The 18,919-nt window shown below is 39.2% G+C and overlaps 1 protein-coding gene across 9 annotated transcripts in view; it reads right to left on the reverse strand.

Annotated features, from left to right (window-relative positions):
• Positions 1-2,269: 2,269 nt before the first annotated feature.
• Positions 2,270-18,919, reverse strand: part of LOC109960251 (uncharacterized) — a 36,411-nt gene continuing 19,761 nt past the window's right edge. Inside the window, exons 8-14 of one of the 9 annotated variants that reach the window (XR_002274969.1) lie at positions 16,195-16,455; positions 13,928-15,384; positions 12,437-13,816; positions 11,838-11,984; positions 7,999-8,151; positions 5,978-6,068; positions 5,504-5,565 (exon numbers count right to left, since the gene is read on the reverse strand). Coding sequence is in view for 1 of the 9 variants with exons in the window: in XM_020600211.1 (XP_020455867.1) it covers positions 8,098-8,151; positions 11,838-11,984; positions 12,437-12,584; positions 13,644-13,816; positions 15,028-15,351 (846 nt within the window). In the remaining 8 variants the exon portion in view is untranslated. The other 8 variants (XR_002274964.1, XR_002274965.1, XR_002274974.1 and 5 more) reach the window with 8 other exon arrangements.

Genomic DNA, 18,919 nt, shown 5'->3' on the forward strand with positions numbered 1-18,919 from the left:
ACTAAACATTTCTAATACATAAAGTATCTATCCAATTTCTATCTGACTAAAAATACCTAACACATATAATCGAATTTTATGACATTTTCACAAAAGAGTGAAACAGTTTGAGTTTCATAAACAGAGATGTTAAGGCGGAAGTGTTGCATTGAATTGCATAAAAGGGGACGGTGAGTGTATTTCACAGCTATAGTTACTACATTTCAAACTGAGATTTTAGATAGAAAATATAGGATCAGTTTATAAAATACAGTTTATATCTTCTACATTAAACAATTAAAACCACACAAACTGGTTAAAATGAACATTGCCTTGACAAACTAAAATATATTACTGCTTACATACTATGACTATTGGCGTGGACATTTCTGTACGCTGAGGAAATTCAATTCTGAAAGTATATTTTATTGCCAAATCTTCTGTAATTTTAAGTAAAATGTATGCAATGCAGGATTTGCATTTGTACTGTTGGGTTTAAATAAGTAAATGACCTCTACTAGATAATCTAATTGGATTTGGCGCTACAGGATATTATGGCTCGGTTTTAGTTTCGTTTTTCATCACAGCTGTGACATTTGACTTCTGGTTATGGCTGATTCACCGTGTTCCAATTTGAAGACAAAAGCTAGAGTTTTGTGCTTCAGGCTTAATTAACTGTCTGTCATGATAGAAGCATAAACACCAGGACTACAACTGACATGTAACCTCGACCAAGTTGGAAACAATTGGGTTTAATAAGGAAAACGATTGTGTGCGTTAAACCCAACGTTGAAACCATTTATAAAGCGACAAAAGCAGTTTCTGCATTGTAGTCTCACAAAAGTCGACAAATTTCACTTGCGAACACTTCACGTCACTGTTTTATTTGTCCAATCAAACAAACACAATACCTCAGTGGTTTCGTAATGACGTCTTCGATACCCCGGTGAGCGCTGGCGCCAGCGACCAGAGAGCCAGCATTTGGCACAGGCGCTTCAAACATTACAGATCAAAGGTTTTACATTAGCAGCACAATTACAGCTGACTGTCGGCCTGTTCACATGTAAATATGCTAAAACAAGCTGCAAGGGAGGTTAGAAAACCCTCTCAGCGCAAACAAGCTCATAGAAAAAAACCTATAAATCGACTGCTTCACATTTTCAGTAAATTAGGTTATAAATACAATCTGCATGCAGCAGCTTCAGGACAAAGCCTCAAAACGAATCACTTAGTTATATATGACAATGCAGATAAGAGCTTGGGCCAAGTTGTCTTCTTTATCGGTGATCTGTCGCTGTGGAGGCAGGAGCCCCTTCAGCTTTTTGGGGCTCTTTATCTATCACACTTTAAAGATGTGCCATGACCATGTTAGATAACAATAAAACGCGCCTTCACACTGCGCCGACTTCATGGGCTCTGTCTGTGCCAAAGGCAACGCTGCACTCACTGTATTCTAATTTTTTCTAAGACAGCAGAGTCTGGATCCACTAGTTAACGTTACTATGTTGCCTGGAAGTGACAATCAGCTTTATAACTCACACAGTAAATGAATACATTCAGTTATGACGGGGACGCTGGGCCAGTGCAAAAACTATTCAGAACCTTGAGGCAAAGTAAAGGAGACACACTTTCCTTCAAGTCCCTCTATTGAACATTTACTCAGAATGGAAATGTACAATATAGTTTATGACATACAGATGTAAGATATGGATATATTTTGAAGTGTTTATTAATGCAACAGATACAGTATAACTTCCAATATGAAGACCTCTTTTAGTAGTTACCATTCTAGGTGACTACTTTGAGCAGGGTTGAGTTTCACTTATTTGTTTACTACATAATTCTATATGTGTTACTTATTAGTTTTGATGTCTTCAGTATTGTTCTACAAAGTAGAAAATAGTCAACAAGAAAAACCCTGGAATGAGTTGGTGTGTCTAAACCTTTGACTGGCAGTGTATATCTCTATTTCTTTGTCTGTGAATGACCTTTATATATATATATATATGATTTTGCATCTGTGGGACCCCAAACACTTGAAGTTAACCTCAACAAAACTCAAGGGTTAAATTTGCCTGGCTATACTGATGCATGTGTCCAAATATTCTAATACAGTGACTTATTGTCCTTGTGGTCAGGCTTTGTGTACTGTTCAGCCTTTACACTACAGTGGAAAGAGGAGGAGCTAAACCCAAGCTTCAACTCTCCCACCACAAACCCACAATGACAGATGTAAAAAGGCTGTAACCTGCCATGCAGCCATTCTATCACAACTACTGTGTGACAATAATATGCTTTGGCACGAAAGGGCTTGCAAAATCTCATTTATTTGACCAAATTAGGCAAATATTCATAGTGCGTCACATTCCATCTTCATGGTGTGTTTCGTGGCAGATGACCATGGAACAGAGAGCACAGGCAGGAAAATAGAAAAATAGACAGTGACTGAACATCATTTCTCAATTAACATTTTACACATTGAAAATTCATTGTGTTCTCTGTAACTGTAAAATATTATCTAGCACTTGCCCTTCATGACACACTACTGACAAAATAAATGCAATTATTTCACTTTGAGCTGTTTAGATGAAATTATTAGATGTTAATTAACCAATTTAGTTATATAAAGCTGACTGGTCAGACTCCTTGGTAAATTGGTGAATGAACATTTCTACCTGTTGTGGGTTAAGCAAAAATGTTCAGTAAATTTAATTCAGTCTGATTATTCTGTCTTGTTTCCAGCAAGTTCATCACAATTCAGCAGCATCGAACAGATTTCATTTATATGTTTGACATGATTGTCAGGTCTCTAATCACCCGTGGATCCTCCCCTTTCTGTTGGACTGTGCTGATTTCCTCTGCTGGAAAAACACATTTCCCAGTTTGCTGTGCTGTGAGTTAATCAAGAATAATATAATTTAAGAATACGCACCTTTTAAGCACATTATCAGGTGAAATAATTAAGTCTGTGCAAATGCAGCCTCACCACAGTTAGTAGGGTTCATCTCCTGAGGACCATGAAATTCCATTATATATTTCAGTCTGGATCAAAGTGGTGGACCACAGACTAACATTGCCATTAGTAGCAAGGTTAAAACAGAAAGATTCCATCTTAATGGCTTTATCATATCAGTTAATATTCTACTTAAGTGGTGCCTACCCCCAGACAAATCATATTATCATAATATCACACTGCCTCACAGCGAACCTGTGGGTTCTGGGGGGCTGGAGATCTCAGGCCCTGGTGCAGTCTTCTACTTTGCCACATCTGTAATCTAGCCTTGAAGCTGGACACGCATTCAGTGTGGTTGCCTTTTTCAGATCATGTATGAATATGAGGATGCCTTAACAGCTACATAACAAGGCCGGCTCACAAATAATGATTAAAATAATGTCAGTATATGAGTTGAGGAAGAATCACTGCAAATGATATGATGACATTGCCCCTTAAAATGTATTAGATATTAAAAAGATTTGCAAGGGATAAGACATGTAATCAACAGCTAAACAAGTGTAATCTAAAGGGTATGAGTTGTAATTATACTTTGCCTAGGAGTCTAAACAGGTATGACGGACTAAGGTTAACGGGTGTTTGCTGTGCCGCCGGTACCAAAGGCATCTGAGGATTGTGGCTGGTCCATGGAGCCTAAGTCTGGGCTTGGACATGGGGTGTTGACCTGGTGATGTAGTCTCACTCTGGGCTCTGAGATGCATCTTGGGGCAACTCTCACTGGAAGGTGGCCTTTACTCTCTTCAGCGTGTCCTGGATACTGCATGTTTGTTGCTCGCTGGGCTGCTGAAAATTGGCATCATTGTCAGTAGCTAAGAGGTGGATGTCAGAGGAGGCGAGCTGGGTGATGTGGCACCGAAAGGTAAGCCTGCAGCTTTCGGTCTGGGCTGTAGGGGTATCCTGCCTCCTGGAAGGCGTGGACCTGACTCACAACCCTTGCTATGCTTCTAAAAACATACAGTATATGAATGAATTGATGGATGCAGGGAGCAACACAAAAATGGGAACACAGAAGAAAAGAGCACAGTGAAAACATGCAAATACAGTATATACATCTAGGTTCTTTCTTCTTAGCAGCTTTGTTTGTGACCTGATTTGGAGAAAGCAGGGACAACCCAGGGTCCACAGTAAGCAGCTGCCTCTGCATTTCCCTGCTAGATCACCTGACCCCAGCATCTGGCTACACCCAGGCACCTCTCAGCGTCTGGTCCAAAACCTCTTTTCCAATCAAATGCCATCCCATGGGCACCATCTGGTGCAACACTGGCACCTCTACCAACAATCCAGATTCAACAGCTGTGCCACTGCCATGCAATGGCCACCTGCTGTGACCTCACCATCTGGTCAGCCATATTGAAGTGAAGGAGAAGGACACAGGAAAATGCATCCTCATAGCAAATTGGCCAACTTTGTCATAGATGGATACTCAGGATGTGGTGAGAGATAATGTCCAGTTAATGACACTAAGTGTTCACATTTTGGGGCACTAAAGGTCAGGCATCAGGCTAATTTCACTGGCTGCATACATGTTTCATCAACACTCAACTTCTAACAAAATTAGTGCAAATTCCAACCTGCAGTGAAATCACTGTTGTAATGATAAAGGGAGCAGATTGGGCACATCCCAGGATAGATTTTACAGTGTGGAATAAGAAGCATCCACATATACTGAACTTTGCTGTTAAATGAAGTAGAGGCATCCTGCTTGTAGCAACCTTTGTACTGAAAAATATTTGCATCTTCATAGATTCTGCATTTTTCATGGAGAAAAGCAGAATTTGTAAGTAGTTTATTAAAACTTTTTGGTGTAAAACCGTAGCAGACAAATTATTAATCAAGCAGAGAATTTTATGTTCATGTTGACTTCTGTTTACTATAGCTCACAATAGTGAGCAAAAGTTGAGATAAAAGCAGAATCTAAAAATAATTCCCTTCACCTGAGCTCGGGCCACTTGTAGGCTCCAGTAAGGAGCATGAAGGCTCCAGTCTCTCACTGCTGTACATGCATGGCCAGGATGTGCACTGATGGCAGGGTGGGCCTCATCCTTCTTGAGTGTTCTCCCCCCATCAGACACAGGCCATCACTCTTTAGAAAAACTTGAGGAGAGAACAATGCATCCACATAGTAAATAAATTATTTCCCACTAAGCCAAAGGTGCTCGTGGAGCAAAAATAATGTACAATGCAGTGGCAAAATATGACTGAAAGACAATGAGGGTTTTCAACAAATTTGACTTCTCTGCTTGTCAAAGCCAAGAGAGCATACAGTCTCCGTTTATTACAGCTAAACAAGAAAGTTGAAAAAGAGTGATTCATGTAGTTTAAGGCATAAGGTTCTTTTGAGGGTAACTTTCAGAAGCGGAGCCAGCTGCGAGCTTACAGCACACAGGCGGGGTGCTTGAAGAAGTTTTTCTATTGATTTGTTTGCCCTGCAGCCCAGTTTCACAATATGTGACCAGCCTGCCCTTCAGTTACAAACACCATGCGTACGTGCCTGCTCAGACGCACACACACACCTGTACAGATCGTAGCTCTTCCAGGATCTCACACACCTTGGAAGACAGATGTTTCCAAGCCTGTCGGCAAGAGAGGGTGAAGAAGAATGAAAACTTATTGTACTGTGGCTTTGATGCAAAACCAGAATCAATGAATACAGCCTACCTTTAGATCAAAATATGGAAATTTAATGGACATTTCACAATTAAATGAAACCAAAACTGCTGCCTTTTAATTGGGATTTTTTAATTACTCATTTTCACAGGCCATATTCCTCCTCACTGCACTCATACTTTCTACATATCTGCACACATCAATGCTAATTTCTTAGTTTGAGACTAATTAAACACCAACCGAGTTCCATCACAGCTGAAGAAAACATTCAGCTTGAAGGCATTCGACTTATTACACACAAACTCAAGAATTCGTATGAGGAGTAATTTATGAGATGCAGCCATACTGGTAATTGCCTGACAATCACATTTTCCAGACCTCTGAGGACCTGCATGGCTGTGGCAAAGTTCCTCGATTCGTAGCAGTGTTTTCCTATCCACAGATACTTGGTCAGCAAAATGACTTGGGTCTGCAAGAGAGGAAATTTTGCAATGAAAAAGAAAAATGCTAAACAAGGCAAAATGCAAAAATATAGTAGCCCTTTACCCTGGTGTGCTTTTCTTGGGACTATAGTAGACTGCATAATGAGGCATGCCCAACTGAAACATAAGAAAGATACTACATGTAGCTGGTATTATCAATGCATTGTGTACTATCCTACATTTGTATTAATGGCATCCCTCATTATTTTTTTGGTTTAAGCACTAAGACTGTAAGCAGCTGAACTGTTATCCTATATGTAGGCACTGAAAGTAGTTGAATGTAATCATTGAAGTGTGAAAAATGAAAGCAGCTGAACTGTCATTTAACCCTTAAATGACCTGCAACAGTGATTAGCACTGTCGCCTCACAGCAAGAAGGTTCCGGGTTTAAATCCAAGCCGACCTGGAGCCTTTCTGTGTGGAGTTTGCATGTTCTCCCTGTGCCTGCGTGGGCTCTCTCCGCGTACTCCAGCTTCCTCCCACAGTCCAAAGACATGCAGCTTAGGTTGATTGGTGACTAAATTGTCCGTAGGAGTGAGTGTGAGCATGTGTGGTTGTCTGTCTCTAAGTATCAGCCCTGCTATAGATAATGGATGGATGGATGACCTGGAACTGATGATCCGGGACATGCTGAAAAGTTTTACAAACAATATAAGGTGGCTAAATTTTCCCTCCATAAGCACTGGATCACTAGAGACCATGGTTATGTAGAGGTGTTTGGGAAAAACATCCATGCATTTTTGGATTAAAGAGTAAGAGGTGAAAGGAGGTGAACTGTCAATTATATTTAGCACTGAATGTACTTCAAGGGTGAACAATGAAAGCAGTTGTGCCATTTAAAGAGCAACTGAAATAACTCTATAGCTCAAGTTGAAGCACCACAGACAGTTTAGGTGCATCAGCTGGAGAATTTGAGTTGTCATGACAGTATAAAAGATGAAGAACCTGAATGAATGTATAACCATTCAGCCATAACATTATGACCACCTGCCTAATAGTGTGTACACAGGAGTCAATGCAGCAGTTGGTTTGCTTCCATAGTTCTACTCAGGAAGAACACACAATGTTGACCATTCAGTGAAAAACCTATGTTAAAGGAGTGAAATCTGTGGTCGTGAGGACAAGTCAGAGATAATGTTTTAGACACATTCAACAGCCTCCGCACTCTAGGTTTGATATCACCACTACAGCCACTGAATGTTTCTCTTCATAGAGAACAATGTACAGTATTTCTTATTTTCAACCATTTTAATAAAAATTCAAAGAAAATGGAATCTTTTGAAAAGGATGAAAAAAATGTAAAAGTTTAGGTCAACTTCATCATCAGTGAGCCTTGGGCACCCATGGCCCTGTTGCTTGTTCACTGTTTGTCCTTCCTTAGACAGTGTTTGTAAGTATTAATCACTACAGACCAGCAACACCCACCAAGACCTGCAGTCTGGGAGATGTTCTGACCCAGTCGTCAGCCATCACAGTTTGGCCCTTGTCAAAGTCACTCCGATCCTTACACTTGCCTGGTTTCCCTGCTTCCAACACATCAGCTTCGAGGACTGAATGTTCACTTGCTGCTTAATACACCCCACACACTGACAGGTGCCAGTGTAATGAGATAATCAGTGTTATTCACTTCACCTGTCAGTGGTCATAATGTTATGGGTGGCAGATGTCCTAACTGAGCCTAGCGTCTATATGGCAGTATGAGAATGTAGCTGAAGGACAGATGCAAATGTTCTTGTTTCTAAATGTTATGACCCATTTAACCATGAGATCAGAGAAGAAACAGAAAGCACATATGGAGGCAATCTGTGACTGACTGTCTGCACCCGATGAGAAATCAAAAGTACGGCCTGTGACAATAATGGATGATTTTTTTCTTCAACTGACCAAGTTACTTTTATGAGTTATGTTTCCTCTCACCTTGACAGAGTCACAGATGACTATTTCAGCAGAGATCCGGTTAGTGACACTGTCAGCATATGCGAGCAGCCACTGGAGATAGCTGTCCATGGCGTCCTCTCACATACAAGAAGACTGCTGCCATCTGCTGGCAGGATGCAGTGAGACACATTCCTAATGCAGAGAAAACAGAAATGTAGGAACATCTACATATACCAAAAAATTGCCAGAAAATGACAATTAATTTGACATTGTTTTAGTCATTTATCAAACAAAATGCCAAACAGTGTATGTCTGCAGATTCTCAGATGCGACATGCTTCTTTTCTCTGTCTCTTTGGTTTGGAACCGTTGATTGGAAAAAAAAAAACTATTAAAAGACATCACCTTAAGCTCCAGGTATTTTTTCCATTATTTCTCACATTTCATGTCCAGGTAAATGACTCCATTAAAATGAGATAAAAAAAAAAATAAAAACCAGAAGAACAGATTAAAAAAATAAAGTCATTAGATGTTGTCCTTCCAGAAACATGTATGTTCATACTGTATATAGTGAGAGAATCATAGTAACACTAGAACAAGACATGTTTAACTAGATATTACAAAAACACCAGGGGTGAGAAATTCAACCACAGGCCAGTTCAGCATTGCTTATTTTACAGGCATAGAAAATACATATGTAGGCTGTTTTTAATGTTAATCTATTTGTAGCCCTGTGACAGACTGGAATAAAACTTCAGTGACTTAAAAGCCAGTGAGAGCAATTTATCAAAACACCTGCTAAACGAGCCTAAACCTACAGAGCAGCTATCATTTCAGCTTTGCCTACAGACTCCAGTATACTGCCGGTAGCCTACGTGTTAATTATGGAGCTCCTTAGGCTAATAGCTAACTGTTAGATACTGGGTTGATGTTTGCCCATAATGGTCAGCAGAGGATCATGAATCATACATGTTCATGTGGCATCTAAGTGTAGGCCTATATGGTTTACTATGTCCAGCACAAACACCTGTCAAATCTTAAAACATAAGAGATAGAAGGTAGCTAGTCTGTTTATTTGTAGGATAATGTTGTATAGCTTTTTCTCTGCTCTGGTTTCCTAAGGAATTCTAACACTCTCATTAAAGTACCCAAAGTGATGAGCTCAGAACTTCACAGTTTTATTACAGAAAGATGAAATGAAGGGGAAAAAATTAAACTAAAATTAAACAGTCTGGTGCTGTATTCACTGCTATAATGTCCAGTTTGAATTCTAATCTCATACTCTACAGGTGCAGCTCAATAAATTAGAATATTGTGGAAAAGTCCATTTATTTCAGTAATTCAACTCAAATAGTGAAATGCGTGTATTATATACATTCAGTACACACAGAATGAAGTAGTTTAAGTCGTCGGGTCTTTTAATTGTGATGATTTTGCTCACATTTAACAAAAACCCACAAATTCCAAAGAATTTTGGCTACAGTTGTCATATTCCATTCCATTCCTATTCCTCTTGTTAAGCCACTCCTGAGTCAAAGGTGTCTTAGCTGGACTAAGGAGAAGAAGAACTGGACTGTTGCCCAGTGGTCCAAAGTCTTCTTTTCAGATAAGAGCAAGTTTTGTATTTCATTTGGAAACCAAGGTCCTAGAGTCTGGAGGAAGGGTAGAGAAGCTCATAGCCCAAGTTGTTTGAAGTCCAGTGTTAAGTTTCCACAGTCTGTGATGATTTGTGGTGCAATGTCATCTGCTGGCGTTGGTCCACTGTGTTTTTTGCAAACCACAGTCACTGCACCCGTTTACCAAAAAATTGGAGAACTTCATGCTTCCTTCTACTGACCAGCTTTTTAAAGATTTCATTTTCCAGCAGGATTTGGCACCTGCCCACACTGCCAAAAGCACCAAAAGTTGGTTAAATGACCATGGTGTTGGTGTGCTCGACTGGCCAGCAAACTCCCCAGACCTGAACCCCGTAGAGAATCTATGGGGTATTGTCAAGAGAAAAATGAGAGACCAAAAAATGCAGATGAGCTGAAGGCCACTGTCAAACCACAATCTGCAGGGTTAGTGGAAAGACAATGGCATTCTTAAAGCAAAACTAAAGAAAACCATGGAGGAAACTGGAATGAACTGGGTGGTGGGTTTTTGTTACATGTGAGCAAAATCATCACAATTAAAAGACCCAACGCTTAAACTACTTCATTCTGTGTGTACTGAATGTATATAATACACGAGTTTCACTATTTGAGTTGAATTACCGAAATAAATGGACTTTTCCACGATATTTTAATTTATTGAGCTGCACCTGTATAACAGAGAGAGTAAAGTAAAACATAAAAATACAGAATAATACAAAGCAAACTGAACAACAGTAAACAGCAAATATCTTACTCATAAGTATTGAGTTTTTGTTGATACTTGCTAGTGTGTCCACTCAGTTTTAGGGTCATTTGTGAGGCTGGAGCTACTTTGTGGTGACGGTCATGAAAAGATGTTTCTGATAAAGTTGTTCTACTCCAGTAATCATAGAAGCCGTTACCAAATTGGACAAATAACAATTAGATTATATAATGAAAAAAAATATATACAGGTAAATATAATGTATGTTCAGGTATTTCTATGTCATGTATTCTTCTAGAAATCATCATCATGGTTAATTTAATACCTGTTTACTACATGATTCTTGTAACATTTGACACTGGCTGTAAGTGATGGTGTGTCACCAGATGGGTTCTCGTGCCAGTCTGAGTCAAAAGTGTTCATATTTAAAATATAAGTATAAATGTGTTCATTTGAAAATAATATTTAATAAATCAGTGCACAAAACATTCAGGCAGCAGATATCCAGTTTTAGCCAGTGCTGATCATGCCTTTTTCATATAAAAAAAATAATATTGTTAAATTTCATTCCATCACTAATTTGATGCTAGATTCAAATGTTGTCAATCTCCAACTCTATTTTCAAATTGTAAAATTAATTAGTAAACTCTGTACTGTTTGGATGGATGCAAATGGATGCAATCATGTAGCACAGTGCACCCTGGTCTCTGTGATGTCCCAAGTGCTGTAGGCTATGTCTTATATTTCAAAGGTCTTTAATAATGACTTTTAAGTCAGTTTGCCCCTGTGCATTATGCACACTATATTTTTAATATTAAATGTTTATAAAAGACATGCATTAATGATATTAATTTAAAAAAGTAACTGTGCCCCTAAATTTTAGTTATGCCTCTAACTTTTTTTCATTTAGGGGCACAAGTGTCCTTAAAAATACAGTCATCTGTAGACAGCATTTAAAGCTAAAACATTATATTCGGGGTCAAGGCTTTGTCCTTGACTCCTTGCACTCTAGAGTTGAGGAAATGAACTGGATGACATCCTTGGAACATTTCCTGCACCACAAAATATGTCATGAGCTGATTAATCAGGCCCTTACATTTATGGAGACATGTCTCCCTCTAGTGGTAGAAAGAGACAAGTACACTTGTGAGTAGGGTAGTGTACTGAAAGCGTAGAGCCTGTGCGCTCAGTACACTACTCTACAGATGTACAGGGCTCCCCAAGTCCTGAAATCCTCCACTGAAAAATTTTGAAATGTAATTGAAAATGGGCACAAACATGTTTTGTGTTATGTAAACACTAACATGACAGGAACAGAGAAATAAAGAATGGCGAAATGTGCTGTGCATTTCATGCAGGGTGCCCCTGTTCAACAGCAGAAAGACTGGAGAATTAATGACATTTATAGTTAAAATACAATTTACTTAAAATCACAAAGTCAGCCTGCAGATCTTGTCTAAAAAAAAACTAAATATGGTTTCCATGTTCGAGCAGATTAAATGTAAAAAAATACATCATTACTTTTCATCAGTATACACTGACCTTTTCCTTGGTAGATGAGTGCACACACATGGTGCCATCATCTTCCGCAGTGCTGATTAGGCTTCCTCTTCCTTGGCTACAAGCTGCACTTGGAGGGCTGTGGAGAGCAGTCAGAAGGGCCTCCACCCAGCTGTCGACAGGAATTACCTGTGGAAAATAAAATGAGGCAACTATAAAATGCAGCCAGTGTGAATTTGTTAGAAATACTTGCAAGCATAACAAATGTTCAAAAAGCTGCTGTGGTCAACCTATCGACTTTTAACTAGCTTAAACTACATTTTAGAGTTCAACACACTTTCACTAATGATTGTTGTTATGCTTTATAATCTAATTAAATGCTTTAGTGTTCTGAGTTGAAATGTTTACTGAGAACTTTACTTTTGCTGACCAACGTGCTCTTTTAAACTGTAAAGTCAGTTGACACACAGATTTTTCCAACAGCCGAAACTGCTGTTCCCACTCCAATAAACAGAAGATGAACTGGGTAGTTAGCATGAGCAGCAATAGCCACCAAGACAAGTGTGGATCCTTCAGGAACTCAAACTTTAGACAAAAAAATCCAGAGGGAAATAAAATACAGCAGGTAGAAATTTATGTACCTCAGTATTAAGGAATTTTTCTAATGAAGCCACAAGACTGGACTTTGGTGTCCAATCCACTGCTTTACAATATATTATCCAGAAATGGAGCAGGTCTAAACCGTGATGGAAGATCTTTTCACTGTTTCCTGACATGTCTGGACCTTCTCTGGCATAGAAAACACACATTATACAATTAATGGACAATATAAGACTACATTGTAAATATACTCTGCATACAGATACACTGTACCTTGCAGCACTGATGAATTTATCAATTATGAACTGTAGTAACTGTTCAGGAGTACAGAAGAAACGATAGGTATAAAGGAAGTGCTGTATAAAGTTCATAAACTAACAGATTAGTAACATTGTTCAGTGAAAACATATCTACGACAGCAAATTATGGAATAAAATAACATGAGGAAACAGACAATCAGCTTTTCTCAGATCATGTGGGAGACGTAGTAAAAGTACTGTAAAACCAGTTTCAGTTGGAGGAGGGGGAACTAAAAGTGGCTAAAAAAATGTCAATGCTCAAAAAGTCAGACTTCAGATATATACTTCAGTAATAACGTCAGTGTTTACAGATTAGGGTTAAAGTTAGGGTGGTGACATTTAATTTTACTGACATTTAAACAAAATATACTGCATGTGACCAACTACATAACTAGTCAAAAAAGAGTGTGGGGGTCAGTGGTGAAAAAGAGAGAGAGACGCACATACACATAATTAAACTGTATTTGGCACACAGAGTCCACAAATCCTATGAAAAGACCAAAAACAACACTGGACAACCAGCTTGATTTATCATATTTCTTGGCACCATAGAGGTTCAGTGTTGTTCAAAAACTATTCCGAACATAGTGGCAAGCCACACTTTGCCCTGACATGTTCCTTCATTACCATGAGCACACACAATGAAGTTTATTTTGACTCAAGCCCACACAGCATGACCAGAAACACACTAGACCAAATATGAATTATCATGCCAGTGAAAACTGTTCCAAACACCTGCACTCTTAACCTCTGCTTTAGTAACATCTTGGTTTCTTGCCATAATCTAGAAATTTTCTGACCTGAGTTATTGTGAAATCCTTGGTTGGACCCATTAGAAGATGAATAATAGAACACACAGCTCCCATCAAAGAGGTTACCTGATGCCATCAACATTATCATATGACCTCCTGACTTATAGATAGCAAATGTAAATGCTCATCAATAATACCTGGCGTAGAGATAAGCCATGAGACCCAGAGGAGATCCACCCTGCTGAGCGCTAGCACCAAAGCTCAGAACAGAAGGGTCCTCAGAGGATTGGAGGTGCAAAGAGCCAGGTCCACAGGCAGCCAAGGAGTCTAATAATGAAACTTCCAAACCCCACTGGTCAACATTCAAAATCTGCAGAAATACAAATAGTTAACAAGTTATATAAAAAGTTAGAGGAGAGAGATTGTTGGGGGATGCATGAGAAATGGCAGCATGGGGAGCTGTAGTACTTTGTGTTACTACCTCTAGGTATTTCTTCACACAATTCAAGAAGATCACTTTGGCTCTGAGTTCCTCAAGCTGTAACTTGAGTTTGGACAGCGTCAGTTTGCTCTCTGAACCTTTAAGACAACAGTGCATAAACTGCTTATTAGGTCACAGTGGTACTCTAGCATTGTTATGAAATGGGCATCCAACCTTTATTTTTTCTCTCTTGTTGAATCAGCTTCTGGTAGAAATTTCTCATTTTCTTTAGATTCCTTGTTTCAGTCATTAGCTGCTGTTGCAGTTCCTGTTCAAAGGAAATCATCCAGAATCGCACAAAGGCCCTAAAATAACAGCGCATGCCTTTCGCTGAAAGAAGCCTTCGGGTGTTTCCACTGTGTATGGGGCACCAATTTTTTTCCCTCTTCACCATGGCAACAGAACATAGTAGCGCTTTTGAATTGAAATGAGTGAGAAGTCAGAGCAACAAAGCTCTTAAGGTGTGTTGTCAGCTGTTACACAAACCTTCTGGAGGAGCAGTGGTGCCATCAAAGTGTGCAAACACAAAGACTACTCATTAATATTCTTCTGCAGATGACAATAACTTCCTCTGCCAAGGGCTAAGTTCAACATTAACATTCAATTCCAGTTTGGAGAGAATAAAACGCCAATTATCTTCAAGTCCTCCACATGTTCTCATCCTATTTACCCCAAAGCTTGACCGGGCCCCACTTCATTACAGATAGGAAAATATTTCCTGCAATTATTCATAAAACTAGACCTGGTGAGGGATGAATAAAACTAGGAAGTTAAACTGCATTCAATAAGCACTTAGATATATTATAATACATGGATAAAATGCATAAAGAATGGAAATTAAAACACTGACTTACTCCCAGCACAGGATTTTCAATCTAAAGTTTATGAACAAAGTAAGAATATCAGCATTTACAGATAATATACACAACTCTCTACCTATTACTGCAATATGTGTTAAATAAAAAAATGATACTGTATATGTTTCATCACAAAAGAATCTGATAAATAAGTCAGTCACTTCATGCAGTCTGCTGTTTGTTCGCACACAGAGTTAAAGTCACAAATGACTCACTGGTAGTAGTCTTCACAGGTTTACCCACCTGTGTTTTCACATCCAGACATGGCGATCCTGTGTGCTGTCCCAGATTCACTACATACTGTTTGACCTCTGGATCAAAACAATCTTCTCCAAAAAAGGCCAAGGCCCATGCCGGCCTGAAGCTGAGGCCCGGCCCCTCTGCTCTGGATCTAGGTGAGAGAAGTGGCTCTGACACCAGAGAGTCACTGTTCTCCATGCCCTCAGAGCACTTGAGGCTCATCTGCTCGTTGTGGGCTCCTGTCAGCCCTTCCTGTCTCCCCGACAGAAACTCAACTTCAGAGGGGCTTCGATTGATGTACCCCATTGAATGATCTTCTCCCTCCATGACCCCTGCTTCTGAACTGTCAGCACCTCACACCTTGACCAGAAAGCAGGGACGGTGGATAATCACCTTTATTTGGCCAAGTATGTTACACACAAGGAATTTGTTTCCAGTACAGAACCGAGGCAGCCATCTGCGGCGCCAACTGAACTGATGGCTCTAACCATCGGGGGCAACCTGGGGGTTCAGTGTCTTGCCCAGGGACACTTCGGGCATGTGGACTGCAGGCACTGTGATTTGAACCTCCAACCCTCCGGTTGGGAGACGACTGCTCTAATCACCAAACCACAGTCGCCCAGTCAGCAAGAAGAGAGAGGGGGACTGAATCACATGTAGAGTAAAAAGACAAACTGGATTTGCGATACAACCAAAAAGAGATCCACGGGTAGTGCTGGGGGTATTTGTTGCTAACTGTCATCAGTGCACAATGCATCCACTGTTTACCATATGAGCTAAAAGTCAATTCAAGCTTTACTTGCTCTAGTGCTATCTTTTTATCTCACATACTGTATTTTGTAAGAGCCATCAACTTTGAATTTTTATTCTGAAATATTAACTTTCAAAATGTAAAGTTTTGCCATAGAGATGAAAGATTTAGTCTCTAGCTATAGTAAACGGCTACCTACTCTAAACTGCAGCTACACTTTGATGGAAAAATATTAAAATTAAAAAAACATAAAATGATTAATTAATGACATGTTATTCATTAGAATCTGACGTTAATAAATCAGTTTATTTTATAAACTTGGAACTGAATCAAAAATTGAATTAGTTATCAAAACCCTGTCTTAGAGATGTATTTCCCCCTGACCACGATCAATAGAAACATCCAGGTCTGTCCCTTACCTTGACTGAAATACTGTGGACTCTGCTCTGATCTTAATTCAGAATCTTCAAGTGCAATCTCACTGTCTCCATGGCAGGACTGGCCCTCAGTTTTGTCCCAAGAATTCACAGCAGCGGAACTGGTTGTGTGGATGTTTCCATTCAGATCAAGACTGTCGTGCAGGCAAACTTCTCTCTCCTTTCTTGAGACAGTGGCCATTTAAGGGTGGGGTAAGTGCTGCCCTTTCCACAGCCTTTGATGGAGGCTGCTCATTAGTGCCACTGTATGGGACGCAATAAGAAAAAGAAAGTGTTCAAAGCTAGTGACACTTAGCACTTATTTAAGGAATAATGACAATAATATGCATTTAAATATGTAAAAAAATATATATACAATTAGCAGAAAATCTACACCTATATGGTGGCGGCAAAACTAAATTAGTAGATATCTCATAACATTTCTTACAGATTAGATGCACTTGCAGATCACACCAAATGATTCACACCTGAACCCTGTGAATAAGCCCACAGCCAGAGAAAAAGAGCGCTTATCTCTCTGCAAAGCTGTCTTCCTACCACAGCAGATTAAAGGCTCTCTCCACACATTGCCCTGAGCATAAGAGCATGGCAATGCCTGGATAAAAAGATGTCTGGGAGAACTGACAGGCTCATCCCTCTGCTTGCCTGCAGCTTACACATAAATAAAGAAAGCTGTGTAGCCTACTTGTCAGCATATTGGTAACAATGCAGAAAATCCTTTACATGTACCTTCAGTGTTGCCACACATTTGCCCCTAGCCCTAAGAAAAACATACTGCAAAGCTATTACCATAGGGACCATTTAATCTGCTTGATGTTTATGAAGTGCATATTGTATTAATGTGCATTTGAATCTTGTCTATGGGTGTTCATGTGCATCTAGTATATACTATAAGTGTGTAGAGGAGGAGGGGTCAGTGTTCAGTGGGGACTGGATCATCTGTTCTTCAGAACCCACATAAGAATAAACTAAAAATCTGAATACTTGCAGGCAAATGTGAATATCTCACTGTTAAGATGGAAGCACTGACTAGTTTGTAGTTAAGAAAATTTCAATTCAGAAGAATTATTCATTCACTCTACAGATAATCATGTCAGCTCTTAAAAATTAACCAAAGGAATCATGATACATCCTGTAATGATTCACACATCCAATCAGAATGAACTATGCATTTATTAAGCATTACTTAAAGCTACTCTACCTAATGTCTTTTCAGCTGCCACAGAGCCCAGTAGCACCAAACTGACACCATAGGCCACTACTAACTGCCTTTTCCCCACCCACCATGCCCTGTTTCTTAGTGGTGATGTAAACTATGGATGCCTGATTGTGACAAACTCTACAAAAGACAGCCTCCAGCTCAAAGCTAACATTAGCTGACTAATGAGTAAATTATCAATTCAGCAGAACGCGCTCTGGTTACTGCTAATGTTACATAAAGCTCAAATTACTCCCAAACTAAAACCACATTAATAAAAATAGAGAAATGCATTTTCTGAAGAAAATGCGTATGGATGCTGAGTGCTGAAAGATTGCCCTGAAAATTCTGAACATTTTGACACCTGAATGGTTTTGATAGCTGAAATTATGCTGAAGTAGACATTTTCCTTTCATTTGAATGGGGCAAGATTTTCAAAGTAAAGCTAAATATTTCAAAAGTATGAAGTTTACAAAAATGCTGAATAGAAGCATCAATCTCCTTCAAGAGCTGAACATTTTAATAGCTGAAATTATGCTGAAGTAGAATTTTACCATTCATTTGAATGGGGCAAGATTTTCAGAATAAAGCTAAATATTTCAAAAGTATGAAGTTTAGAAAAATTTTGAATAGAAGCATGAATGTCATTGAAGAGCTGAACATTTTGATACCTGGATTATTTGATGTATTTTTTAATTTAACCTTTTTATGCTATAGTTTCATTACTGGTTTAACAGATACAGTGGTGAAAAGTCAGTTAGGTACAGAAATTCTACAGCAGCATATGACTAGAATTACAATAATCGTCAGCTTAATTTACTGTGAAAGTAATGAAACTGTTAGTCAGTAATTTATTGTGAATTTACAGTCAGATATTTCACAGTGCACCATTAAATGACTAGAACTTTAACACCATTGCTGGTGCTCAAATAAATTAGTAGTTTCATATTTACATGTATGAATGAAAATGAGAGATGAGCAGAAATTTAATTAGTATTTTATTTTTGACATTTTCAACAGTTATTTATCAATCAGTTAATTTACAGTGAAGATTTATTCCCTGTTCAGACATTTTAAAGTGGGAGAAAACCTGAACACCCGGAGTAAAAACCCACACAAAAAGCGACACACTCTGCTCCTTATTTCATCACACATGATGTGCTCTGATGGACTAACTAACAGTCTGGTGTGTCCCTCTATTTTTGTGATGCTGTGTGATCTTAAGTCATCAACATAATCATTCAGTACACCACAGAGCTCCTTTGTGATTGCCGGGGCCTCACCACTGTGAACAACCAAGCAACCGGGCAAACCTTCATGTGCTGGTTTCCCAAACAGCAAGGTCACTCGAGCCATTTGAGACTGCAGTGCGCTGGTGTCCTTGACATAGCTAAAGAATCTTTTCTGTAGCTGTGCCATGATTTCATAAAATGATGCTTTGGCATACATCTGGACAAAGTTCATCTAACTTATTCTGTGCTCCTCATTGAGGTTCCAGCTGATCTGCTG

This window comes from Monopterus albus, unplaced genomic scaffold, assembly GCF_001952655.1.
Source record: "Monopterus albus unplaced genomic scaffold, M_albus_1.0 scaffold3.1, whole genome shotgun sequence".
Classification (NCBI taxonomy): domain Eukaryota; kingdom Metazoa; phylum Chordata; class Actinopteri; order Synbranchiformes; family Synbranchidae; genus Monopterus; species Monopterus albus.